Genomic DNA, 27,608 nt, shown 5'->3' on the forward strand with positions numbered 1-27,608 from the left:
AGTGGGTGGGGGTTCCCCTGGGAGGGGGAGACCTGGAACTGTGGGGGTACTGCCAGTGGGGCAGCACCCAGTTAAATGGGCACTGGGGTCCTGGGAGGGACACTTGGGACCAAGCTGTGGCAGATCATTGGCCTGCAGAGGGTGCTCTGGGCTGGAAATTGAGCTAATTCCCTGAGAAACCAGCAGGAGATGCCACAGGGGTGAGTCCTGCACTCACTACAATCCCCCATATGGGTTCACGTGTGGGTTGACAGATGACAGCTAGGGGTGTGTAGTCCATGGGGTGTGTGTGGTTGTTTTTTTGTTTGTTAGTTTTTTCCCTGTACTGAAACAGGTTCTCCTAGGGTATTTGGGTGGCCCATTCCACGATGTGATGTACTTCTCTGGTGTGTCTGTGTTTAGTGAAGGCAGTTTTAAGTATGTTTAATTGTGTCTTCCTAACTTTCTCTTCGGAGAAAATTCTATGATATTTGAGTCCCTGGCTATAGATAACTGATTTTTTTTTGGTGTGTATGAGGTGGTTGCTGGATCTGTGGAGGTAGATGTGGTGATCACTGGTTTTCTTGTATACAGCTGTTTGGAGGCATTAATTGTTGAAGCTACTCCAGGTGTCCAGGAAGTTGATGCTGGTGTGGGAGTGTTCTAGAGAGTCCGATGGATGGGTGTTGGCTGTTGAAGTTGTGGTGGAAATCTATGAGGGAGTTTAGGTCATCTATCCAGAGGATGGAAATATCAATGCAGCTCAGGTATATCATTGGTTTTGTGATGCAAAACAGGATCAGATTGAGTTTAGAACATTTACCAGCTGGGCAAATGGCAGGGCCTGACCAGCCAGGACAGGCTTTGTGACAGCAGTAGTGCCCATCAGAAGCATCTGCAAGAACATTTCCAGAGAGCTGTTTCCAGTCCTGGCCCAGCCACAGGAAAAGGCACCAGAGACCAGGGGCTGGGCTGGCCAGAGACATCACCCCACTGTTCACAAAGGGATGGCCAGGGAGAGCAGCATTCCTCTAGGCAGTAATCATGAGAAGCCACAGAGCTACCTCCCCAGTGCTCCAGGACATTCCTGAAGGCCAAATCTTCTATCGGGATTTGCTCCAATGGAAAAGGCCTTTGTGGTGATAAAGCAGCTCCCAGGAACTGGGGCCTTTGTATGCAGAATCACACCAGGTTAACTAAAAGTCTGCATTTCCAACCTATATTTCAACCAGTACAAACCCGCATGGAAGTGCTGATTTCCATTTAAAGCAGTCCCTAACTGATCTAAGCTCCGTGGAAATTAGCCTGGTTACCTAGAAGCACAGCATCCATGGCACCTCTGTCCTGGTGTAAATGGGTTTAAAAATTAGATCTGCGATTTAATGACTGTCACTCCACATGCCAGCTTGCATGAGCCACAGAGCCCTCCCCAGCCGTGCATGAGCCAGAGGCCATCCTGCAGCAGTTCTCTCAGCGCACAGCTCAGATTCATTAGCTGCCATCTCAGCTAGAGGAAACTCCTGCCTCCCTTCCACAGTAACAATGAAGCGAGTGACCCATGAAATGAGACTGACAGGGAACATCTTGCATAGACTGGTGTCACATTCCCAGCTTTGCTGGCACAGCTGCATTGAGCACTCATCATGTTGGCAAGGAAACCCAAGCACACGATTGGCTGGAACCTCCTCCCCATGTCCAAACTCACCAGTTGCATCACCTGCCTTCATAGCAATACCCCCAGGAGAGGATCACCAGGTTAATCCTTCCCAGCTCACACTGTTCTCATCACTGTGCTGATGAGAGCTTTAGGAGCGTAAGTCAGGCACAGGATTTCAGCTGGAGGGCAGACATGAACAGAAGAATTGAGCCCAGTGGGTCCTTCTAGCCCATGTCTCTCAGAGCAGCAAGTGCCAGCTACTGCAGGAGAAGGTGAAAGAAAGATACCTTGTGTGGACAGTTAGGGGGGAGCTTCTTCCTAGTATGTGTCCTGAGCAATGGAGTTGGTATTCTGTCTCATTTTATCATGGAGGCACCAGCCATGACGTCATGGTTAAGGCTGAGCTGAGTTTTACCCTTGAACCAAGCCTTCCACTGCTTCACTATGCATGAAGAATGCACATGCCCTCTCAAATTCCAGCACTTACACTTTGGTACAGAATTCATCCTCTGAGAATTTACAAGTAAATCAATTGGTTTGTTAGCTCAAATTGATTTGCAAATGGGTCTTTTAAGAAATTTATCCCCTGGTGTCAGCCCTTCTCCACCCCCTTTTCTCAGAATTATCTTAATAATGGAAAGTTTGAAGAGTCTGTATTATTCCACCAAGTTAAAACTCACTTAAATCCTGGGCACTGGTTATGTGTGAAGAAATAACTGAGGATTAATAGTAATTTCTTGTAATTATTTTTCATAACTGAAAAATTATCCTTCCGTAGAGGCTGGGGCAGAAAATCTCCTTCACTGTAGCACCACCAGGAGAAAAAAGGCATAAAAATCATCTACTATGTCTTTAAAGATCCAATTACTCTAATCTGGGATTACAAACACTCCTAGGGATCAATTGTAGGTAACTGGATGGCATCGCTAGAGGGCAGAGGTGAGGCTGACTCAGTTACCCTAAATGTGCGTTTCCTTAGCTTGTTTGGATTGCTTTTGAAGTTTAACCTTGACTCTGAATTTTCTGAGTTTATAACACTTGGTTTGGGATAATTACAAAATCCATGTAACATTTTTACCCTAAACTGCCAATATGGGCTTTCCACCTTATCTCCACCTCAATATAGCTTTGATTTGGGATCACTGATGTAACTGGAGATGTTTCCATTCTCCATACAAATGGTGATTCCTTTTTTGAATCCACCAGTCTCTCAGCCTCAGGCATCTCTTGTGGCAGTGAGGTCCCTGGGTTGTATGTGGGATTTGATTAATAACTTACATTTTCTTTGCACCTTCATCCCAAAGCATTTCACACACTATGAAGAGGAATCAATCTCTCAGCACAAAGCTATGTTATGTAGCAAGGATCGAGGAAGAATCCCAGTTCCAAGAGAGGAGGATAAAGACAGAGCCTGGAGCTAGGCAACCTGGAATCTGAGCAGGAGTTCGTGGAAACACCCCAGTGCTTGCAAATTATTTGAATGATCCCAAGAGGCCCAGAAATTAGCCATGAGGGAGAGGAAGCATTTTCCTGGTTCAGGGGTAGGGAGGTGCTGGCAGCACAGCACACCTGAACTGCACACTGACCACTTGTTCAGTCCTGAGCACCTGCTTAACCATGATGACCACTTTCTTGCTGCACATAGGGCTTTCCCATTCATGCGTTCTCTCTGCAATCCCTCTGTACCTGGAAGAAACAATGTCCTCAGCCAGAGCTAGACAGTTAAAAGTAAGACCTGCCAGCAACTAGGTGAAACCATATCTCCACAGAACTTGATATCTGGCAAGCGTTCTCAGGTCCAGGGTGCAGAGCTATGCCAGATGGATGCAAAGCAGACAGGATGCACAGCTGATGGGAAGCTCCTCATGGACAACACCTACTTGTAGCATTACAAAAGCAACTCACAGTGAGATTCCACTGCTCTTTCTTCCCCCAGACAGGATAGTCCTTCCAAACAACAGCCTCATCAGATATCATCCAAACGGCTGCCTCAGCCTCCCACATCAGAGTGACCAAACCACAGGCTCAGAGTTGGTCCTGGGGGACACCTTATGGAAGCCAATTGGGTTACAGCCAGGATAAATTTGGACCACAGGCCCTAAACACAACAAGCTTAGGACCCCTCACGATGGCAGTGCCCCTCCCCTGCCTGTGCTGTGAGCACCATGGTAAAGCCAGTCCTCTGCACAGCAGCTCCAGCTAGTAACCAAGCAGACCAAACTAGAGGCTTCATTCTTCCAGAGCTTATAGCCACTACCCCAAAAATCAGGGCTTTTTCTCTCGCCTGCTGGGTGAGGTCAAGTGGGGTACAGTGCAAGGATGTGGTATGATGTCAAAGTCATCCTGCCTCACAGACACTAACTCTCTGGTCAAAGAGGACAGCATGGGACTCTCTTCCCCCTTCCTCCATACCAGAGCTCAACACTGCTCCTTAAAAGGTGACCACCAAGGAGTACAAATCAGGTCATGCCCTTTCCTCCTCCTCTCCAAGCAAGGCCAGAATGGGTTCTTCAGAAAGTTCTTATCCTGCTTGCTTTCTCCCTGTGAGAAATCAGATCTTGTCTACCCTATTTTTTCCTGGAAAACCCTCTGGACAACTGGAAAGCTAGTAGGTTCATGACCCCACAGGCAACGAGGGCAAGGTATGATTGTGAAAGGAAGGGATTTCTATTGTTCAAAACACTGAGATTTCTGCTTTGGTTCAAACCTCAAATTCCTGACAAAAAGAGTTGGAAGAAAAGGTCTCTAGTTAAAGACTCAACTCTTCTCCACTAGAGTGAGAAAGCACTTCCTCCAGCTCTCTGGCTCCTCCACTGAGACCTCCAGCAAAAAAACAAGGTGTGCTGTTCCTGAGATTTCTAAGGTACGTAACAAACACTTCTTTAAACAAATGTCTGGCCTGTTCACCTCAAAGCAGCCAAAGGGGAACCCTCCACTTCTGCCTTGGAGGCTGAGGCATAGCAGCTCTCCATCTCCCTGTAGTGATCGGATTACATGGAATGGTTTATAAACCTCCTTTTGCTCAGGTAGCAGATACTTACACATTTAGATCCAGGTGCACAGGTTCATTCCCTGCAGATAACCCAACAGCAGACTCACTATACACCTCATCTTTAAATTATCCTGGTGCATGGCAGAGGAGTTACACAAGCTGCCACACACCCCTGGACCCGCATGTGCTACTGTTGGTGCACATCAAGACCATAAACCATAAAACCTTAAACGATAAAATAATCAGACTCTTCTGGTGCCAGCCCCTGACTCGGGCTGTGACATTCTGGCTTCCACGGTAACACCATACTGAGCCTTAAGCTCCTTTGTTTCACAAGCAATGGTGGGGCCTGCAGCTGAGTGTGCTGGCTTTGCTATGTCGTTTGCTCCAGGTCCAGATTGGGAACTGTGCCAAATACGGCTGAATTCACGTTGCACATGGCGTGTTTCAACAATTACTAAATTAGTTTGACAATTTCATATCGGCCCCAGCCACAGGAACAAGCCCATATTAATGATGCTGTGTGAGGCCACCTGTCAGCAGCAGCTCCTGCAGCATGGCACAGCAAGTCAATGCTTCATTGGCTAAAACACCAAAAGCTGCATTTAAACTCCAAGCCCCTTGCAAATACTGTTAAAGCACAATACAGCCTCCACTCAGCTCCATGCTCCCAAAAAGAGGACAGGCCTTGCCTGTATCCTTGATGGCCCAGAGTGGCTGTTTGGCAGGATCACCCTCTGCCATGCCAACTTCACCGTTGGGCACCTGAATAGTGATTGTGACAAGAAGAAAATATGCATCAACCTACTGGAGAGCTTGGTGCAGACAGGCTCCAGCCCATGCTCCCAGGCAACAACAGGCCATTATAACCCACCTGCCTCAGAGGCACAGTCTATTGAGCAGTGGAATAACACAACTTGTGCAAGTCACAGCTAGGCAACATCACAACTTGGCACCCCTAACCACACACAAACTTGGCACAACTCCAACACTGGCTAACTTTTAATTCCTCAGTAAAACTTTCAAAGGGAAAACAAAGAGAGTGGGGGAGACTGGGAGGCTAGACAAGTCAGATTAGGACTTGCCAGGCAAGAAGACTAGGATGGGATGAGAAGACCAAGCAAGTCTGGGACTTTCTAGGCAAGGAGAAAGGGATGAGAATTCAGGTGTGTTGAAGAAACAAGTCAGGGACAGGGAAGAAAAGTCTCTACCTCCTAGAGAACACTCCCATCCAAAGGCTGGAATGGAACCCAAGACGCCGGAGTCTCAACATTCCACTGTCAGCAAATGTCTGTGAAATCCTCTGGCAAAGTGTATGTTTTATCCCACTCCAGGGCTTGTCCACACAGAAGTAGGAGGCTGCCATGCTCTATTTGTTATTCCCTTAGCTCGAGTGACAGATATGTGTGTGATGGATCTAAAGGTCCCAACCCTGCTGATGACCTGTGAGGTGCCAATATGATACCATGTGAGGGAATTTCTGTTTTTTCAGTTTGCTTTTTTAAAAACCCAGGAAATTACAAACAGAAAACTACATTAAAAGAACATTATTAAGACTGCAAAGTCAATCACACAAATGTCAGGAAATGCCAGTGTTAAGATGGCCTGTGCAACTTTTAGTCAGCCCCCTTGGACATATGTATTATGATATTGTCTTCAATTACATGATCACATACTATTTTTTTCACACAGTATCTCGATCTCATTCAGTGCACAAGCTGGACCTTGTCTGAGGATTAATCAGGGCTGGGTAGAGAAGAAGGCTATCATCTGTGGCACCCCTGCCTCAGTTGTTGCAGAAGTTGGAAGGTCTGTACGGCATGGGCAGGTGATTGCAGGAAGGGAAAGGATGGTCTCATGGTTAAGAGAGTTAAATGCTTCCCTGGAGAAATGGATTCTATCCCTGCCTCTGCCACAGAGTTCCTGTGGGATGTTAGTCAATTCAATTAACCTCAACTCTATACAGGGGGTCATTAATTGTGTGATTTTCATTTTCTGGGTGCCTGACTTGGAGCTATAAGTGCTGAGGTAAAGGTAGTCAGAACAACCATCTCAGTGAAATGTGCTATTTGGTCAAAGTTGAAACATCTGGCAGAGATATATCAGTTCCCAAAAAATATTCATTGGGAAGGTTCCTGGGCCTGTGGTGAGGCACGAAAGAAATTCTATAGCTGGGTGAGGATGGTATTGGTCTGGGATGTGGGAGACCCATATTAAAGTCCCAGCTGTGTCTGATTTGGAGTGGCCTGAGATGGCCTACTGCTGAGTCAGACAGCACAGGCACTTGAACGTGGCTTTCCCATGGTCCTGACAAGCATGAAGACATTTCTTGCAAAAATGTTCAAAAGGTTTTGTTTTCGTTCCACTGAGGAACAAAAACAAATGTTAAAACTTTGAAAGTTCCCATGAAACGTAACTGTCCTCCCAGTAGGTCTAGCGCTGAGCACTCACAGCTGCAACAGAAGTCAGTGGGAACTGTGCTCTGAATGTATAAACTGCTATAGACCAGGGACTGGCAACCTTTAGCACACAGGCCGCCAGGGAAAGCCCCTGGCGGGCCAGGCCGGTTTGTTTACCTGCTGCATCCCCAGGTTCCACTGATCACAGCTCCCACTGGCCACAGTTCACTGTTCCAGGCCAATGGGGGCTGCGGAAAGCAGCGCAGGCCGAGGGATGTGCTGGCCGCCCCTCCCACAGCCCCCACTGGCCTGAGACAGTGAACTGTGGCCAGTGGGAGCTGCGATCAGCCGAACCTGTGGACACAGCAGGTAATCAAACCATCCCGGCCGCCAGTGGCTTTCTCTAACGGTCCGCATGCCACAGGTTGCCGATCCCTGCTATAGACTGATACGAAGGCATGACAAATTAGGCATCCAAAATCAATGGAAACTTTGGACTTAAATCTTGCTGTGCCTCAGTTTCCCATCTGTAAAACAGGAATAATACCTCTGAACCTCACAGGGTTATTCTGAAACACTCAGGTACTACAGTGAAGAGTGCCACAAAAAAAGGCCATGTGAAAATACAATTCCATCTTCAGAACAAGGTTTGAATAGATTGCAGTACATGAGGCCTGGGGCTACCCACTGAAGAATGAGAAGAAACCAAAATATATAACGGCTGCTCATTCAGTGAGTATTGTCAATCCTGTGCACTGAATGAGACAGGGTTCGTGTGAAAAAATTGCACGTGATCATGTAGTTATCAACTATTATAATTACAGCTGGTTGAAATGCAGAATTTTCATTTCAGGGAAAACAACATTTCAAAATTTGTTTGGTTCCAAATCACAGTGAAAACAAGTATTTTCAATATTTCCTGCAAAAATAAAGAGAGCTGCCACCCCCAATCATTTCAACATGTATTTTTCTGGCATTTTAAAAATTACTATCATCTTTATATTATTCCATGACATACCAGTAGCAGTACATAATATGATGTCATACCATGTCAAGTTCTGTCACAATGACATCATAGTATATGCTACTACTACTGGCATGTCATGGAATAACATAAAAACAACAGTAATGTAAAACTAAAAAACAATATAAAATAAATTTCAAAGTGAAAATTTCAGTTTGAAATGAAATTTCAAAATTTTTTCTAAAACAAAATTTCAGCTTAGTTAAAACAGTACCTGCTGACCAAAACTCATTTTGACAAGTTTTCTGACCAGCTGTAATCATAAGGCAGCCATCTCCCGAAGGAGCTCCGTGCTGGAAGGAGTCATACCTGACTAAACGCATTGCAGTTCCCTTCATTCCCCCTTCAGTTACAATTGGACTCTTGTCTTCACTTCCTGTCCCAGACCCATGCAGCCTTACATTGCTGAGCCATGTGAAACGGATACCATTTCCCACCCAGAGATGGATACAGTGCTGTTACCAGAGAGGAGTCTCCTAGGCCATGTCTAGACTACGCGCCGTATTGGCGCGTTAAAATCGATTGCTCTGGGATCGATATATCGCGTCTAATCTAGACGGGATATATCGATCCCTGAGCACGCTTATATCGATTCCGGAACTCCACCAACCCCGGGAGTTCCGGAATCGACATGGCGAGCCGCGGACATCGATCCCGCGCGGTGAAGACGGGTAAGTAAATCGATTTTAGATATTCGACTTCAGCTACGTTATTCACGTAGCTGAAATTGCATATCTAAAATCGATTTTATCCCGTAGTGTAGACCAGCCCCTATATATTCTCTGTCACTGTACAGGTCTCTGTGCTCCTTCACAATATAAGAAGCTATGAACCAATTGCTCCAGTAGAGTTACACCAGGGATGAATTTGACTCATTAGGTTTTAGCTCCAGAAATAAAAGCATCTTTACTAATGTACAAGCATTACACTGAATCCCAGCTTGTCTCACTCCTCTCAGCTCCTTGCACTGTGAGGCCTGCAGGTCCCAGCCCCAGCACTGCGCCACTGGGACCTGTGCCTCTGGACTCCTTCAGCAGTGAGTGCTCACACAAAGGCTCCTTCCCTAACCTCAGGCTGAGAGCAGTTGGATACCCAAGGAAGCCCTGTGTTCAGACAGCAGCATGGAAGTGACACCAGAAGGGAATGGCAGATGGGACTTGCTGCCACAAAAATGGACCAGCATATCCTGCAAACTCAGCATGAGGAGATGTAGAACTTCAGTGACTGGGAGTCTGGAGACAGGCAGGCACCACCAGTCATTAGCAAAGGGCACCCTGAGGAGTTGAAAAAAGAATAAGATGAGTTCATGGAGGATAGGTCCATCAATGGCTAGTGGCCAAGATGGTCAGGGATGCAACCCATGCTCTGGGTGTCCCCTAGCCTCTGATTGCCAGAAGCTGGGAGTGGACGACAGGGGACAGATCACTAGATGATTGTCTGGTTCTGTTCATTCCCTCTGAAGCATCCGGCACTGGCCACTGTTGGAAGACACGACACTAGGTTAGATGGACCATTAGTCTGACCCAGTATGGCTGTTCTTAGGTTCTTATGAGTGACCCCTGAAGGTTCCAGCCAAGATCAAGCCCTCATCACTGGGAGTCTGGACAAGGCAGCTCTCACAGACAGAAGGGCTGGTCTCACCGTATAGGAGCTGCTAGGAGGACACAGCTGTGCATCCTTTACCAAGCTCGACGCACAGGGGAACATGAAGTGCTTGTGTCTTTATCACTACAATGTGTTTGGCAGGACAGAGATGGGGGACTGAAGAGATCAGTGAACAACTGAGGAGAGAAAAGCTGATGCCTATGTTCTGGGGCAGACCCAGTGCCCTCAAATCTACAGGATCTGTGAATGGAGACCTCATCCATCTGCCCATGGTATTTCAATGGTGCCCATCACCTTGGTATTTAACTAAGCACCACAGATAAGTGTAGGGCCTCTTTGAATGCAGAGACTCTAGCAATGTTTAGGGGTTACCTGTGGTATCATGTGTTAGTTAACAACTCTAACAGGACAGGCCATTCAAGGTATCAAGGCCGGGATGGACCATGAGGCTGGGTTATGGGATTTGTTACAATCAGCCAGCATTCAGCAGAGGGAAACTTCAACAATAGGGTCTAGCCCATGTCCCTGGAGTCTGCTGCAATGTTCCCTCTAATTTTTTCCATCCACATGTGGAATAAATTCTATGTGCGCCACTAATAGAAACAAAAAACCTCGGTATAATATATATTTTTTAAAAGTTACCATAGGAATAATTATTCCAGCCAGGACTGGCTGCTGGGGAAAGCTGTGTGCTGTCTCTTTAAGACACTCCCCGAAAGCTCTCTAGCTCTGTCCTGAGCCCTGTTGTCTCCCCTCCCTCTCTCTGCACAGATGGGGTACATGGACAGGGTGAGGGGGAGACAGAGAGACAGACTGTGTGAACTGGCTGCTGGGGAAATCTCAGAAACAGTGCCCTGTCTCTTTAAGAAAAGCACTCAGCCACTCACCATTCACACCTCAGAAGCTCCAAGTGAGTCCTCCTGATCCAGGCTGTCCCCTCTGCCCTGCTCTGCAGAGATGGGATACAGGGGTAGAGGGAAGCGGGATAGCCTGACATCAGCACCCTCCTCCCTTCCCCCCTCTTCCACTCTGCACAACCAGTAGGAGGGTTCCGGCTCCAGGGAGCAGCTGCAGGACGGGGCAACGAGCTGGGAGGAGGGGCACCTAAACACATGCTGCAGGCTGTGCCTGCTCTCCTAATCAGCTGGGTGGCACTTGAATCTCTTCCGCAAGGCCGCCCAAATGCGCAGCTTACAGGGAACACAGGTCTATTGTAATAATTAGGCCTACAAATTTACCCTAACTGTGAGCTCAACTGTGAAAAATATTGTCATGAATTGTCACAATAATCCATTATGTAAAACTTTTTAAGAAAAGATGTGAGGAGACAGACAGACTGAATTAATTTAAACTGATACCATTCAAGGACTGTGTTAAGATTATGACTGGTAAACAAGAGTAGCAGAGGACTGGAAATCAATGGACCAAAAATTAGGAAATTAGACCTAATTGGTAGGAATAAAATAACGAGAAGATGAATTATTCCACCTGTCACCTTTTTGGGGCCCTTAAAAAGAGACTTTTGTGCTCTCTTCCATTGTGTGGGTGCAGACCAGTGACCACTGCTTGCTAAAAATCTCCAAACTTAGGCGCATCATGTACATATCCGTACACACATGTGGAATACACATCAGGACCATCACTGGAAGAACCACTCAGACACCTGTTGTGTCCCCTTCATGGTTCTCACTACATAAAGGCAGCCATCATAGCACCCTTATATCTGCTTGTCCTGGACAAGTTACCCACTGTAGAGCACCCAACAGATCCATTAACTGGCACCACCCAGGGGGGTAGGCAATTCACAGCTTCGGCATCTCCATTTCTGAGACATGGAGTGAAACCCTCAGATTAAAGCAGAAGCTAAGAAACCTTTCCCCTTCCCATCGCCTCTCCTTCTGATAGGAAAGTAATGCTGCTTAGGACTCTGAAAATTCAGATGTGCTTGAGCGCAGGCTCCTAATATAAGGGACGAGTCTAGTTATTTCCATATCTATAGGACAAGGAAATTTGCAGGCTCTGTGGAATAACTCAATTTGCTTTATCTCTACAGTTCTCAAGTTATTCAATAAGTCAAGGCTTGGCAAAAAGAAAGCCAGCAGTAGAGGGAGCCACTCGAAGCCCTAGAGAGAGCAGAGCACAGATTTCCATATGCCCTTCCCATGAAGAAACCATGAGGAGAGGGAGGGAAAACAAGCTGCTGGGGCCTTAAACCCAGCAAATAAATCTGTTCCCCATCCCCAGAGCAGTAACATGCTTAAATCAGATTCTAAACCCCCACCCCACCAGGACATGGGCCTCCAGGTTGGGCGCCCCACAAATCACATGGAAAGGTGACAGATTTCATAGTTACTCACAGCAACTGACAAATCCTCATTTCTTGTGCATTAACAAGAAAGGAAGGAGATGCAAACACAGCACTTAGAAGCACTAACAAACAATCCACGGATATCAGACCACTTAGTAACATGAACAGTGAGAACAGGTCTGTGTGAAAGACCTGGCATTCCTAGCCCCAACCACAACTGGCAAAACACACCAAGATGACAAAACCTGACTCCCCAAGGCGAAAGGAATCCTATACCAAGAGATCCAGATGACCGAGGAAGACTTTGGAATGCTATGTCAGGCCTTGCAGTCAACAACTGATAATGTTAACAGCACACCAGGCTTTTCAAATGCACTGGCAAGCAACGTAATTTGGGATGGGATTTCCAAAGGAAGCAGGCAGTTAGCGAATCCATCTCCAAAGGGAGAGAGCAGCATCTCCTCACCTCACAGCCTGCAACATATCTGAGCCTCGACATGCTGCCTAACATGTCTCTTTCATGTGCACATGCACACACACCCTGAGATGACAAAGGGGAAAACAGATACGGATGAGGGATATGTGCAGAACTGAATGCAGCCCAAGCCACACACAGGGCCTGTTAAAACTCTGAGTGCCACATCCTCTCCAGAGTCCACATACAGAAGGCTGCCATGAACAATTGCCCTGAAGCTCTACTGGGATGCCACACTGACAGGTCTCTCTACTGGGAGGAGTCTGGTCCACGTTGAAAATGGAAGCTCAGTCAGCTTGAAGGTGTTCCAGTTCAGGGATCCAGCCCGAGGGAGGGGAGGAGAGGAGTGCCGCCACAGCCAGTGTCGCTGCCCTTTCATCCAGGACTCCCAGCCCCAAATGCTACGCAGGGACCTTCCCTGCCGCCTCACTACCTAGCCAGGGTTTCTTCCAGCTCTGTAGAAATCCCTAAGGCATTTCTAGCTAACAGCTGGACCAGCTGACAGTGCCATAAGACAGAGGGCCAGGTCCATTATGACTGGCAGTTCCACACACAGGCAGGCCCTTGTATGGCAGAGAGAGCTGACTGTCTCTCACCCAGAGCCACACCTGGCCCTGGCCTGGCAGACCCTTGGCCTTTACTTACTGGCAGAAATGGCTTCTATTCATGAATTATTTGTGCAGATGAGGATGGAGGGGCTGGGGCCAGCCTGGGCAGCAGGGAAAGTGCCTCAGAAGGCCCACCAGCCTAGCACTCCAGGCCAGACAAGGTATGCCCAGAGAGTGCAGCGCATCCCCCCTGCTTGCCATCGCTGAGGCTGCCTCACACTAACAAGCTCTCTGGTTCTCTCTGGCTCTCTGACTAACACAGCCAAGTGCTGAAGTCTGCAATACTTTGGCCTGATTTCGGTTGTTTGGTTCATGTATGGGTGCTGCCGAGGTTGGTGGCTCGTGATATACAAAGGTCAGACTAGATTAGGGATTCTCAAACTTCATTGCACCCTGACCCATTTCAGACAGCAAAAATTACTACACGACCCCAGGAGGAGAGACTAAAGCATGAGCCCATCCAAGGCCCACTGCCCTGGGTGGGGGACCAAAGCCAGAGGCCCACTGCCCCAGCCAGGGGGACTAAAACCAAAGCTCAAGGGCTTCAGCCCCAGGTATAGGGCTGTAACCTGTGCTCCCGCAACCCAAGGCCTAAGCCCTCGGGTATCAGCTTTGGCCTCAAGCAGTGGGACTCAGGCTTCAACTTTGGCCCCGGGCCCCAGCAAGTCTAACGACAGCCCTAGCAACTTCATTAAAACAGGGTCCCGACCAACTTTGGCATCCCGACCCACAGTTTGAGAACAGCTGGACTAGATGATCTGGTACTCTCTTCTGGCCTTAAACTCTGGCTACTGACCACACTGTGCCATCCATCCTCATTTTCTCGATTGCTCCTTCCTGGCTAAGGCACAGATGCACTGGGGGGGAAGAGGTGCTTTCCAACACAAGGGTGTTACACCAGCCTCACCCACAAGAACGGGAGCTGTAAGAGATTCACGTCACTCTGGAGGAAGCCCCACTGGCTCCCCCACTCCCTCTGGCAGCTCCAGCTCCTGCAACACTTTCATTTGTCCTGGTTGGCATTACACCCCCTACCCCACATAGAAGCGAAGCTGCCTGCTGCTCTCCCTTCTACCTCCATGGACACTTGGGAGCAGTGTCTGGAGGCAGGAAAGCAGGTAGGGCTGTGGGAAGGGCCCTCTCCTGCTGTGATTTTCCAGGACAGACAGTAGAAACATCTCACTTCTCTGGTACAATAGCAGAGCAGCCCACTCCAAAGTAGAGAGAGCACAGGTCCAGGAGAAGCAATGGGCAGCTCCTGAATGAGAAGATTCTGAGGCAAGTTGCTGTGGAATTACACCAGGAAAAGTATGGTCAGAACCTGGCCCAATGTCTCTTTGCCTTCGTTCAGGTGGTTCAGGACCCATCATTACAGGAATCCCATCTGATGCCACTGTTTCAAGGGAACACCCGCCAGCAATCTGCACGATAACCACACCTGGGAAAAGGCTGCCAATGAGGAAGCATTTTTACCAGGCTCCCTTTCCTTGGTACACATTAAATCTTGCTGGCAGCAGGCACTCTGCTGGCAAAGGGCTGAGTGGGCTTTGCTGACTCCATGGGGTGGGTGGTTCACTATCCAAACCAGATACAGTGCACTCCATTTATAAAAATCACTGATGTAAGGATCAACCACATACCGTGATCAAAGCCACTGGGACAAAATCGTTCCTATACTAACTAAAATACTCTGCTTGTAAGACTCAAACCATCCAGGGCAGATGTGATTCTTACAAAAGGAGTGCACAGTACAAGGGGGATGGCAGTGGCTCCCTGGAGAGAGAGAGGATCTAACATGTGGGCTAAGCAGTCCTGAGAGAAGAGCACTAGAAGCAGTGAAGGTGGCTTGAGCTGAGCTTTGGTATTATTCATTTCTTTGTCATTAAGGACAGACCCCAGAAAGGGGTTAGCTGCTGCCCTGTGGGCTTTGCTTCTGAGTAGGCTGAAAGAGGCTCCCACTCCCTTTAAGAGATTTATCCCATTATTAGACGCTCACTTTAATGGTTTCCCATTAAAAGCAGCATGGACACAAATCCATGAAGGGCAGACTGGCTTGTTTTACACCCTACAAATACCTTTCACCCCAGAGGCAGAGTCTCCATACATTGAACAGGTTCTCTCCCTTTATCACAGAGCCCAGGGGCAGCTTCTCCCTGTGCAAATAGCAGAGACAATGACCAGCAGCTCGTAAATCTCCTCCAGTAGCAGATTTATTCATTCAATTTGTATCGTAGTACCGGATGTAGCAGGTTAGAGTCAAGGGTCAGAGGCTTGGTGACCAGGATTATTTCTGAACCAAGCAGGGTTCCTGAGCAGGCACTGCAGGCCTCCCCTCCCCCTGCCCCACTCACTCTCCGCTTCCAGCTTTATCTGGGACAGTTATTTATTAGCACTTATTGTAACAACTTTACCGTTTTTTCTAAATCACAGGGGTTGTGGAGCCAGACACACTGGAATGGTAGGAGCTTCGCTACCCAGGCTAACATAAACAATTAAGTGTGTCTTGTTTATTAAATGGAAAATAAATCCCACTCTCTGCCCTTGCCTCAAGCAGATGCCCCAAGCCCCAGTTACATTTCAAAGCACAGGTCTGTGGCCCTGACAAGAGGGGCTGAAAGCTGGAAATGGACACACACCTCTTGGCTACACAACAAACAGGCTGTAGGTCGGCTTGCTGTAGCCACCACTCACATATGACAAGGCACTGAAGCCTCACAGACTGATTTAGGTGAAGGAGAGGAGGTCACAAACCTGCTTTTCTTTCTTCTGAATTTTCATTATCAACTTGAGGATGAATGTTACTTCTGCAAAACACAACACAAACACTCAAAGTAAAGATCAGTGTAGCATCAGTGCTGGAAGCCTTTCAGCATAATGCCCCCTGACTGACTGTGTGAACTCTAGTGAAACAGGCTGGACAAACCTCAGCCAGACGGGAATATTGTTAGCAGGGATGGGGAACAGTATCTATGGTCTACATCTCCTGACAAACAAGAATCCACCAACTTGTTACAGACATAATAGTCACTGTTTACCAGACCTTGACAAAACACAGAGCTTTAGGCCTTGTCCGCACACACACATACAGTCAAAAACCTATGTGAGTTAAATGGTGCAAACAATTCTATGGGTTTGATGCTGGTTACAGCACTTCCGTTTGTGCCTGTAAATTTACTGAAGCAAGACATGAATGTCCACATACACACTGGCAACTGTTTAACTAAATCATCTTAAAATCACACCTCCAGTGAAAGCAAGGCAGTGCTGTGTGTCAAGCAGGCCTTCTGCTCAGATGCTCAAAGCCAGCAGAGAGAAGGCAAGTTAACACAGACACCTTCTCAGTTACCGTAGAGACCAGTGCACTACCCAAAGAGTGAACCAGAGGAGGTGTCATCCACACCAACTCCACTGGAAAGGAAGAACAATTAAAAACCCTGCCAAATGGGGAAAACAAAAGGGAAAGAATCAGAGAGGGCAAGCATGAGTTATAAACCAAGGAGAAACCTCTTCCCCCTCATTGTTTTGACAGCCCTTCATCTCCTTCCTTCTGGTGTGTGTGTTTGTAACCACCCTTTGGAAACTTGGGCTTGAAATTGTTTTCTTATTGAACAGTGCTTGCCTGTTCTTCCCCTCATGCGTGCGCACACACACGTTTGTCACTGAACGGCAGCCCATTAGCAATGAGCTGCCACAATCATGGGCACAGGACTCCAGATGCTGAGTTAGGAGCAATGAAGCATTTATTTTGGAAAAAAAATATTCAACCCCCTAACCTTCAGCATCGCAGCACAGATTGTCACCCACATTAGCTGGTGGTAACGGAAATCTATTACGCTAGAGGGGGGAATTGAGCCCAGCCCCATAAAATGACCCCAGAGGAGGGAGATGGGCCATCAGTGCCATTGACAGGTCGAGGGGAGTAAGCCCAGCCCAGCCCAGCCCAGGTCTCTTCCACCCTGCTGCTCAGACAGTTCTCAGACATTTCCAGTGCCATGTTTGCTGCAGTTGCTGTAGTGGCAGCGTGGGCCCTGTCAGAGAAGGTTCCTGTGTTCAGTGATTCTGGCAACTCTCCCCTGAAGAACACCATCACAGAAAGGAACACCAACACAGCTGTTTGTAACAGTTCACATCTCAGCAAAAGCTGAACAGAATTTCATGGGATTTGGGTCTGTTCTACACAGGGAAAGTTACCAGTATAGTTATGCTGGTATAATTATATTGCTCTTCTTGTTCTGGAATAAGAGCTATACCAGTATAACCAGAGTGGTATAATTAATTATACTGGCAAATTTCTCCACGTAGATAAGCCCAAAGAACAGACACTCCTGTGGCGTGAGGGCCTTTCCCCTGCTGAACATCAAATGCCAGCTGTAAACAATACTGAGACGAACATTTCTCAAAGAAAAGGTTGCAAGAATCCTTTGTAATGGAAAATATTAGCCAACCTGAATATAGAGGTTGCTACCAGCTCTCTCCTTCTCTATTCTAGCGCATTTTAGCATTACCAGTCCCAAAGCAACCTCCTCACGCACCAGTAACACATCTCCCATCCACAAAGTGCCCACAGCTGTGCACAAATGTTTGCACCACGCCTTTAAGCGATTGCACTTGCTCTGAGCACCATAGAGTAGCACCAGCACAGACAGCAAGCACTGATGTAGCTGTTACTCCCGCTCCCCCTTCTGTGACAGCTCAGAATGCTGGCTCCATCATCCCACCAGCCACTTCCCTGCCCAGGCCATTCAGATCCAGGAAAACCCAAGGTAGTCCCTGGTCACCCCTGAATCTGCCTGTCCCTCCTACCTTGACATTCCCATAGCTGCACAGAACAAACAAACTAAGAAAACTTATTAACAGCTTGAAACAGAACTTTCTAAAATATTTTTGGTCTCAGAGATTCATCTGCAAAACAAGAGACAAAACACAAAGGCGAGTGGCAGACACACAGATACAAGGACACATATGGACAGGCCCCTCCCCCGGTGGACACATTTTGGTGCCTTGGAAGCCCCACATCCGTAAGGCTGCAGAAAAGGGGTTGTCGGCTGCACACAAGGTCCCAAAGCTCCCATCCCCACCCCAAAGCAATCAGTTATCTCCCTATTGGGCACTGCCTAGTCAGCTCTGTCTCCCTCCCCTGCAGAGATCAATACACCTCCAGGGTCACTCCTTAGGCAGGGAAGGAGTGGTTGAGGGAACCTGAAGGACAGCAAGAAGGGGTCCAGAAGGATGTTCTCACTCCAGAACCAGGCTCAGAAAGTGCCTCTGAAAGCTCTGAGTGAGCAACTGTAACCAATGTAGAGTGCTTCACAGTGTGAGCTAGCCAGGGCCAACTCCTCCTCCTGCAACGTGCTCCAGGACACGTCCTGGTCCCTCCAGCCTTCTGGATGTGGTGGGACCAGCAGAGTTCTACTTTGCAGGAGGAGGCAGGATTCATGGAACCCGCTGAACACAGGGTTACAGCCCTGTGCACCACAGAGCTCACCTTGACGGGAGCTCCCTGCAGCCTAGCACACAGAGGGAAAGGCTGGGAAAGAGCAGGATTAGTAGGTGCTATGTGAATCCACCAGCCATTGCCCACGTGTACAATGTCACCACCCCCAGGAGCGCCACCTTCTGAAGAGCCCTTTGCCAGGCTCATGTATAGGGCTTGGTACAGGCTTTGGGCAGAGGTGTTTTGCTGCTAGACCCACCGGAGTCACTAAGAGCTCCTTTGTGGTCTCGGGTTTCTCAGCCCAAACTGGTTCTGCATTCCTCAGCTGAATACCTGTCCCCGACAAAGCCCCAGGATTAAGAACTTCCCACATGACAAGCAGTGCAGGCACAGGCATTATGGACTGGTAGCACAGAGAAAAGAAGCAGCTTAACATGGCAAAGTATGCTGGGAGCTCTCTGCTGCTACCTGCCCCAGGCATATGAGATAAGAGACTCATTATTTCTCATTTCCTGGCATCCAAATGAGAAAACACGGCTGTGGCAACAGCTCTGCCCTGGGCACAGCTGGTGAAGAGATGGGTTCAGGGTGCTGGTAGGAGAGGCCTGAACTGGTCTATTTCCATATATCTGCCTGCAAGGCTGAGAGATCTCATTGGGCAACGCCACCTTCCCAATGCACCCTGTTAGAGCTGGGAGTTCAGTCTGCCAGATCCAGTGGGTGCAGCCAGACTCCAGTGCACCACCACTAGCAGGGTTAATCTCACCTCAGAGCACCACCACTAAGCCAGTGTGCTTTGGAGACAGGGAGCTGCTACGGTAATGGCTCCCCCTCCTTCACAGAGGAGGTGCCATAAAGCCATTTGAGGGAGTGGCAGGCCTTAACTCTCCTTGGGGTGTGGTTGAGAAGGTGGTCTTGGCCCCTATTTTAAGACCAGTCCTTGTCCTCCCTGGCTCTCTCCTCCTCCCCTTGTATTGGTGCTTCGCACCCCATCTCCATTCCCCAGTCTCTCTCCATCCTCTCGTTATTCTGGAGATCTCCTCATAGCATGTTTTCCTGCTCCCCAGCCCCACATTCTCGATGGGGAATGGGGCTCAGCTGGGCAATAGTTCTTTCCAGATATAAGAAGCATCCTAGCTCCACGGGTTTCCCCTGCATCCTCTTCCATGTGCAGAGGCTCCTGTGCTTGAGGCTGGGGACACTGAGCAGGCCTGAGCATCTTCTCACCCAGATGTCTTCTCCCACAATGGAGAATGCAGACATGTCCCACATACACTCTGTGGGGAGACACAGCTACACTTCCCCAGTAGCCATGGCCAGGCCAGAAATAGGGTGCTAACTGGCAACAGGAAAATCATAAACAAACTGGCAAGCCAGATTCTGCTCTGATAACCTGCGGGGAAGAAATCCTCCTGTGAAGAGCAGCCTCCAGACTAGCCTCAGTAGCGGAGAGCACCTGCATGGATCTTGCTGTCAGATCTGACTGTTCACATTGTGGCCACCTGCTGCAAACCCACCTTCCATTGCACTAGGTTCTCTTTTGCCCATCCCCAGTCCCCGCTATCCCTCTGCCCTGCCAGAGATTTAATTACGGAAAGAGAACACGGGGCCACCACTTCCTCTTCTTCCCACACTGCAGCACATCCCCACCCCATGGGCCTTCACCTCCTCCTCCCCCTCTACAGAGAATATGGGAAGCCAATGGGTCCTGCAAGTTGTTTCACTGCTGGCTGGAGGGCACTGGCCTAGTTCAACTCTTACGTACCTCGGCATTAACACTAATGCCCTCATGCAGCATGTGGCTGCTAGGCAACTGAACCCTTCCACTAGTCTGAACTTCCATGTATGACTAAAACCTCAGAGTGACCAGGGCCCATGTTCCCTCCAGGGGGCTAAACCATGCTCTGGAGGCTCAGGTATTCCCTATTCAGACTATTCAAACAGCCCAGGAAAGCATGCCCTGGCTGTGGAGGGCAGCAAGCACAGGTTTCCAGCTGGCAGAATGTACCCCAAACATAAGCCAAACTCTATGCCAGACGAGCCCATACCTGATCCAGGCACCCTATGCAACATCTGAGGAAGAAGATTTTAACTGTACTTTTGGACAGGAAGCTCACTAACCTGTGCTCCTTACCTTTTAAGCAAGCCTCCCTTCCCCATAAACATGAGAGTCCCCAATGGGAGGGATCTTGGGCTGGAAGATGAGCACATCACTGCAGCTGGATGTGTCTGCTAACACAATCAGCAACAAAGCTGACGTTCATGTCACCATTGTTATGTTCCAGAGTTAACCATCATTCGATCAACTGTTTTTTTCAGGCTCCCTGTAGACAGCACTGCACCTGTTCACACTCAGGTGAGCTTTTGAAGATTCATGCATTCCAAGGCCAGAAGAGACCACTGTGATCACAGAGTGTGACCTCCCATCTCACACATCACAGACCTCCCTTCAAATAATTCCTAGAGCAGAGCACTTAGAATAACATCCCATCTTGAGTGTAGCCTTTTGTAACCAGAAGTGCTAGAAATCTGTCTGGGTTCGGGTTTGTTTTTAAGTGAAAACTTCGATACACAGACATGATGTGCATGGTAGGAAATGCACTAGTGTAAATCCATCTCATACCACAAAGCAGCACGTAACCAATCACTAGCTCTCCAAGCCATTAGCTCTCACAGTGGACAGTGAAACCCAGAGGCCCAGGGCTGATAGTACCATTCTATCTATGACACACACTGGATTGAATGGCATCCCCTGGTCTCCTTTCAGCACTGGACACACTGTGCAGGTGGTCCTGTGTCTTGCTTTGCTGAGGCACCCAGCAGCAACAAAGAACCCAGTTTCTTCCATTCGCAGGAATGACTATTTCCAACACATGGCAACATGAGGCCAGGGCACAGTGAGGTGGGTGTGGCATGATTCCCCTCCCATCTTTGGAAAATGGAGCTTTTCCTGCAGTCAGACATACTCCCCTTCCAGAGTCTGTGTCACTCCACCAACGCTTTTCCTCCTGCAGGGCCCCTCCAAGCCAGCTCCTGCCCACTCTCATTAGAGGGTTCCACCCTGGGGCCCCACACCATAAAGCGGCCATCCAGTCCTGTCCCACTCAACCTTCTCTAAAGCTACACCCAGCAGCTTTTCCCTTGGGCTTCTCTGTCTGACTCATTGGCCAAACAACCCACACCTCCTCAGTGTCCTTGACCCTCCTTTCTTCCTTTGCCCCTCTCCAGCTCTTCCATTGACTCTTTGCATGAAGAAACCCACAGCTCTGTCCTCTTTACTGTATTGCCCCAGAACTGTATTTTTGGGGTTTGCTCCCCTTCACCTGACTCTGAAGCTGAAGAATGGTGTTTTGACCCTTTGTTAAGTTCCCTGCGTCCCTCTGGCAACGAGTTTTTGCCATCCCTGGAATGGAGCTCAAACGAGATGAATGCAGCTGCCAGTTTGACACATTTAGCTAACAGTGCACTGACTTTATCGCAGCAAGAGATCTGTGTGCAGCTGCATCAGCCAATTCCAGCTCTGGGAACAGCACATGGCATGTGCCTGCACAGAACAGCCTGCAGGGGGAGCACAGGATGAGATGCTAACTACAAGATCTCCCACTCATGGAATGAATTTGAACAGAAGAACAGACAGGACATTGGCAATCCCTGTGGGTCCTCCCTCCCCTCCCTCATCCCTCACAGTGCAGAATGGAGGAGAGGGTTAGCATCACCTTCCACATTTCATTAGCAGAACTTCTCACTGTCTCACTCCAAAGCAAAGTACGAGAGCCCCCTTGTAAATCTGTAAGGGCTTCAGTAACTCAGCCCTAAGTTCTGACCCAGCCTGACTCCTAGAAACGAGAATACACAAAGCAGGTTCCTCTGGGAGTTCTGCTGCAGGCTCAAGAGCTTCCAGGGAAGCAGAAGGACTCTGAAGCCATGTGCTTTTGCTAGGCATCTGCTTGCAAGGTGGCACTTCAGCAATGCTTCCTGCAAGTAAACACAGATGCATTGCTACAAGCCTCTCAGCTGCCAGACTAGTTAAGGCTAAGCATATCAATACCCAACAAATCCAGTGGGCTACCAAGAAACTAAATGGGATAGTGTTTTGCACCAAAACCAAAAAGGCCATGAACTATGCTAGATGCCAGTCTGAGTCAGACATTGTTCAACAACCAGTGCAGAGGTCCCACCCATCCTCCATTACCTCTCTGTTCAATCTCTTTTTAACTTCAGCAGTTGCTAGAAGACAAGACAAGGATGCAAAAGGAGAAAGGTTTCCAGAGTGTTGTGTGCAGCAAGGAGCTAGCAAACCGCAGTGCAGTGACTGTGAAGGCAACACCTGCAGCATTTACATGCCCTCAAGGCCAGGGACATTATACCGCAGGGGTCGGGTCGGCAACCTTTCAGAAGTGGTGTGTTGAGTTTTCATTTAGTCACTCTAATTTAAGATTCCACGTGCCAGAAATACATTTTAACATGTTTAGAAGGTCTCTTTCTATAAGTCTATAATATATAACTAAACTATTGTTGTATGTAAAGTAAATAAGGTTTTTAAAATATCTAAGAAGCTTCCTTTAAAATTAAATTAAAATGCAGAGCCCACTGGACTGGTGGTCAGGACCTGGACAGTGTGAGTGCCACTGAAAATCAGCTCGTGTGCCACCTTCGGCACCCGTGCCATAGGTTGCCTACCCTGTTATACCGGCATGGCTTTGTTTCTCACTGCTCCCCTACCAACTCATCCGGCACCTGTCTCCACTCTGTCACCCACAAGCGCTGGGTGCTGCTGGTGCCAGAGGCTTTTCCTCTGTGGGTCTCATCTACTTCATCCAGCTCATTTCAGACTGGAGCTGAAACTACCTCTCCTCCCAATGCAGAAATCCCTCAACGTTCCCTCCTGCTCCACCGTCCCCTCCTCACCACATTCAGATTTCTGCAAAGCATGCTTGGAAGGGAAGGGAAGGGAAGGGAAGGGGTTTGCATGAAAGAGCACCATCGAGATACACCAGCACACCCAGAGGGAACAGAAAGAACTTCAGCTCCTCTCATCAGCAAAGGAAAATCCCCTAACACAGGGGTGGGCAAACTATGGCCCGCAGGCCGGATCCAACCCGTCAGAGCTTTGGATCCGGCCTGCAGGATAGCCACCCCTGTGGCACCACAAACCCCACGCCACTCCCGGAAGTGGCCAGCACCATGTTCCTGTGGCTCCTGGGGAAGGAGGGGTACACAGGGCGCTCAGCATGCTGTTCTCGCCTGCAGGCACTGCCCCCTGTAGCTCCCATTGGCCAGGAATGGGGAACCACGGCCAATGGGAGCTTCAGGGGAGGTACCTGCAGGTAAGGGCAGCACGCGGAGCACTCTACCTCCTCTCCCCCGGGGCCACAAGGATGTGGTGCTGACCACTTCCGGGAGCGGTGCGGGGCCAGGGCAGGCAGGTACCCTGCCTGAGCCACTGCACACCACTGCCACCCCAGAGCCACTCAAGGTAACCGGCGCCAGGCCGGAGCCTGCACCCAGAACCCCTCCTGCACCCTACACGCCAACCCCCTACCCTGAGCCCCCTAACCCCCTCCCATACCCTCCTGCACCCAACCCCCTGCCCAGAGCCCCCTCCCACACCCTCTTGCACACCAACCCCCTGCCCTGAGCCCCCTCCCATACTCCACACCTCATCCCTGCACCACAATCCCCTTTCCTGAGCCCCTTTGTGCACCCCACTACCCCCTGGTCTGCACCCCAACCCCCTTGCCTGAGCCCCTTCCTGCACAAGCACACCCCCTCCCACACTGCGCACTCCCTCAACCCTCGCTCCCAACCCCCTGCCCAAGCCGCACATTCTAGGCCTCTGCATGCAATTTCCCACATCCGAGTGGCCTCTCGGCCAAAAAGTTTTGGCCCATCCCATGCCCCTAAACAGCACATCGTTCCCCAGCTGCAACTGGGCTGGGCCAGCACAGATGAGCCCAAGCCTCAGAAGTTGAACATTCAGAGTGCTAGCCTGATGAGCCACAAGCCATACCAAGGAGGATGGCGCCCAGATGGCTGGGGAGATTGTGGTATGGAACCAAAATCAAGGTGCCGTGCAGCTAGAGGCAGGGGTGGGCAAACTTTTTGTCCCGAAGGGCCCACATTAGGTGGTTGCAAAATTGTATGGTATAGGCTGGGTCGGAAGGCTGGCCCTTTCCGAACAGACCCTGGTCCGCACGCATCCGCCCCGCAGCCCACCTCCCTCCCACTCCTGCCCCCGTGACTACCGCCCCTCAGAACCTACCATCCAACCCGCCTGCCTCCTTGTCCCCAACTGCCCAGGACCACACTGCCCATCCACCCCGATACCCCTCCTCCAGTCGCTGACCACTGCCCCGACCCCTAGCCACACCCCCGGGATCCCATGCCTATCCAACCCCCCCGTTCCCCGTCTCCTGACCCCTAGCCACAGCCCTGACCCTGACACACCCCCTGGAACTCTCACATTTATCCAACACCCCCGTTTCCTGTCCCCTGACCACCACCCCCAATCTCTGCCTCATCCAACCACCCCCTGCTCCCTGTCCCCTCAGTGTTCCTCGGGACAACCCGCTCCTTATCCAACCCCCCAGCCCCAGCCCCCTTACCATGCCACTCAGAGCAGCATGTCTGGCAGGCACGCCACCCAGTCGGAGCTAAACACACTGCTGCTCTGCTCAGCAGGAGCGCACAGCTCCGCACGCAGGAGGGACAGCAGGGGAGGGCCCGGGAGCTAGCCTCTCCAGCTGGGAGCTCAAATGCCAGGCAGGACAGTCCCATGGGCTGTAGTTTGCTCACCTCTGGGTTAAGGGGAAGTGCTGCAAAGGAATCGTTCAGGGAAGCACTACCTGCAATCTGATGTCAGCAAAACAGTCACTACAGGGTGTCTCCCCCTCAAACTCATTCAGATGGAGCAGACTGAACAATCAGGGTAGATCTAAATCTTAAGAGCCACAATATTCAGCCACAAAATATTCCTGCATCTGACGAAGTGGGTATTCACCCACGAAAGCTCATGCTCCAAAACGTCTGTTAGTCTATAAGGTGCCACAGGATTCTCTGCTGCAATATTCACCCAGGTTTCCTGGCCAAATTCCATCAGGACAATTGCAGGGATTGCAGTTTCTGTACAGAGATATCTTGTTTCCGGTATGCTCTTACGGTTTTTCAGTTCTTAAGCAAACTGGTTATTGCTGTTTTGAACACCATTTTTTTAAATTAACAAAACGATTGCATTGAGGTTTGCTGTACAAATAACATATAAGCTCCCTGGGATGTTTACACTGTTATGTCTCTAAGAGAAGGTCAGCTAATGCTGTGAGCCTGAAGGAAAACATCTCTCTGTTTGGGGGCAGCAGGAGGAGAAGACAAAAAAGCCCCTCTCCCACAGTAAACATTTACCCAAATGGGTATTCAATTCAATTCCAAGGTCTAATCTTTCCTATTTCCCCTTCTCATTCCCACCTCTTCCTCTGACAGTCCTCCTCAGAGCTCACTCAGGATGGAGCAAGTTCAGACTTGGTCACCATGCAGGTTCTTGCTGCTTAAAGAGTTTTTGTATGAGTGTCACTCCATTCTGTAAGCCAAAGCCACACTCAGATGAGAAATATCTCTATAAGAATCAAGAGAATCATCTGGCTGCTCAGCCTTCCACTTGCTGCCAAAACTACTGGAAAGACATGTATGGATTACAAACTGGAAATCATCATCATCAGATCCAGTAAAGAGAATTCTCTTGCAGCCCATTCCCACATAGATATGGAGAAATGGATGAGGGATTGGCCCATATCCTCCCAACTACAAACATTGCATGCACTGTGACGCTTACGAGCTCTAAGAGACTAAGAAGCAAAGTATTAGTGCAAATCAATATGACTTTATGCCAGGAATATCAACAACAGAGGCTCTTTTTGCACGGAGGCAGCTAGTGGACAAAGGAAAAAAAATATTCATATGGTTCCACAAGTTCCAAAGGAAAACATCTAATGGTATATGAGGGAGAAAACAGGTACCAGAACTTGTTCAAGGCACGTATGTAGAAGTAACATTAGTAGTCAGAACTTCTAGTGGTGAAACAGATGAACTATCAATAAAGGTGGGAGTACGTCAGAGATCAGCACTGAACCCTCTCTTGTTTATCCTCATCTTGGATACCCTCACAAGGAACATACAGAAGGAGGCAACTTTGTATATGTTTGCAAATTATATTCTATTCAGTGAGGAGAACAATAGTCTAGAAGAGCATCTTGATAAATGGAGAGATGTGCTGAAGAGACATAGGCTCAAAATAAGCCAAGGAAAAATATTATAATTATTATAATTTCAAAAATGTGAATGCTGAAGAATTATCCATGAAACTAGATGGGCAGACGATACTGAAAATGCAGAGTACCTAGATTCCCAAATCCAGGAAAATGGGGAAATAGAGAACAAAAGTAGAGGTAGGACAATAAATGCTTGGCTCAAATAGAGAGAGATAAGTAGTGTAATATTTGACAGGAAGATTCCAGTTATAGTAAAAGGGAAAGTCTATAAAATGATGGTCTATCTAGTTCTGATGTATGGCGCTGAATGTTGGGCAACAAAGAAGAAACATGAGCAAATGATCTGTTTCACAGAAATGCAGATGTTGAGAAGGATGAGTAGCGGTAAGCAAAAAAGACCACGTGAGAGTTTGCGCTTCTGGATGCAGGGCAATGCAGCCTAGTGGCCAGAGTCCATAGAACTGCCCCTGGTTGCAGGGCAGTACAGCCTAGTGGCCAGAGTCTCTAGGGTCACCCCGGGTTGTTGGGCAATGCGGTCCAGTGGCCAGTGACTCTCCCACTCCACCGAATCCCAGCCTCTGGCCCTAACCGCAGCATAGGACCTTGCCCCTGGCTCAGCGGGTGGTTCCTACCAAAACACGCTGAGACTTGCTGGGGGCAAGGTATCAGTCCGTCACCCCCTCCCCGGGTTGCTTCCTACCGGCTTGAGCGTGGAGATCTCCCACGAGTCCCTAGGTTCCCTGTGGGCCTCTGGGTCAGTCGCCTCCCCAGGTTCCTCCTGTAGTAGGGCTTTGGGCTGGCCTGGAGAGGCTTCAGTCCCTGGCACCTCCGTAGGTGGCAGCTGGTCCTCTGCAGGACCTTCCTGG

General features: G+C 49.1%; 1 protein-coding gene across 20 annotated transcripts in view; it reads right to left on the reverse strand.

Moving 5' to 3' along the window:
• The window catches only part of CHD6 (chromodomain helicase DNA binding protein 6), a 208,712-nt gene that overhangs the window by 119,579 nt on the left and 61,525 nt on the right, over positions 1–27,608 (reverse strand). For 10 of the 20 annotated variants that reach the window (XR_004374872.2, XM_032789286.2, XM_032789270.2 and 7 more), the window contains 2 exons: positions 15,799–15,851; positions 12,431–12,505 (listed from right to left, as the gene is read on the reverse strand). The exons of 3 other annotated variants lie outside the window; for them this stretch is intronic. Coding sequence is in view for 14 of the 17 variants with exons in the window: in XM_032789286.2 (XP_032645177.1) it covers positions 12,431–12,505; positions 15,799–15,851 (128 nt within the window). In the remaining 3 variants the exon portion in view is untranslated. Of the gene's footprint in view, positions 1–12,430; positions 12,506–15,122; positions 15,201–15,798; positions 15,852–27,608 lie in introns of all 20 variants that reach the window. 7 more of the 20 variants (XM_032789279.2, XM_075072323.1, XM_032789271.2 and 4 more) reach the window with 3 other exon arrangements.

The sequence above is a fragment of the Chelonoidis abingdonii genome, chromosome 14 (assembly GCF_003597395.2).
Source record: "Chelonoidis abingdonii isolate Lonesome George chromosome 14, CheloAbing_2.0, whole genome shotgun sequence".
Classification (NCBI taxonomy): domain Eukaryota; kingdom Metazoa; phylum Chordata; order Testudines; family Testudinidae; genus Chelonoidis; species Chelonoidis abingdonii.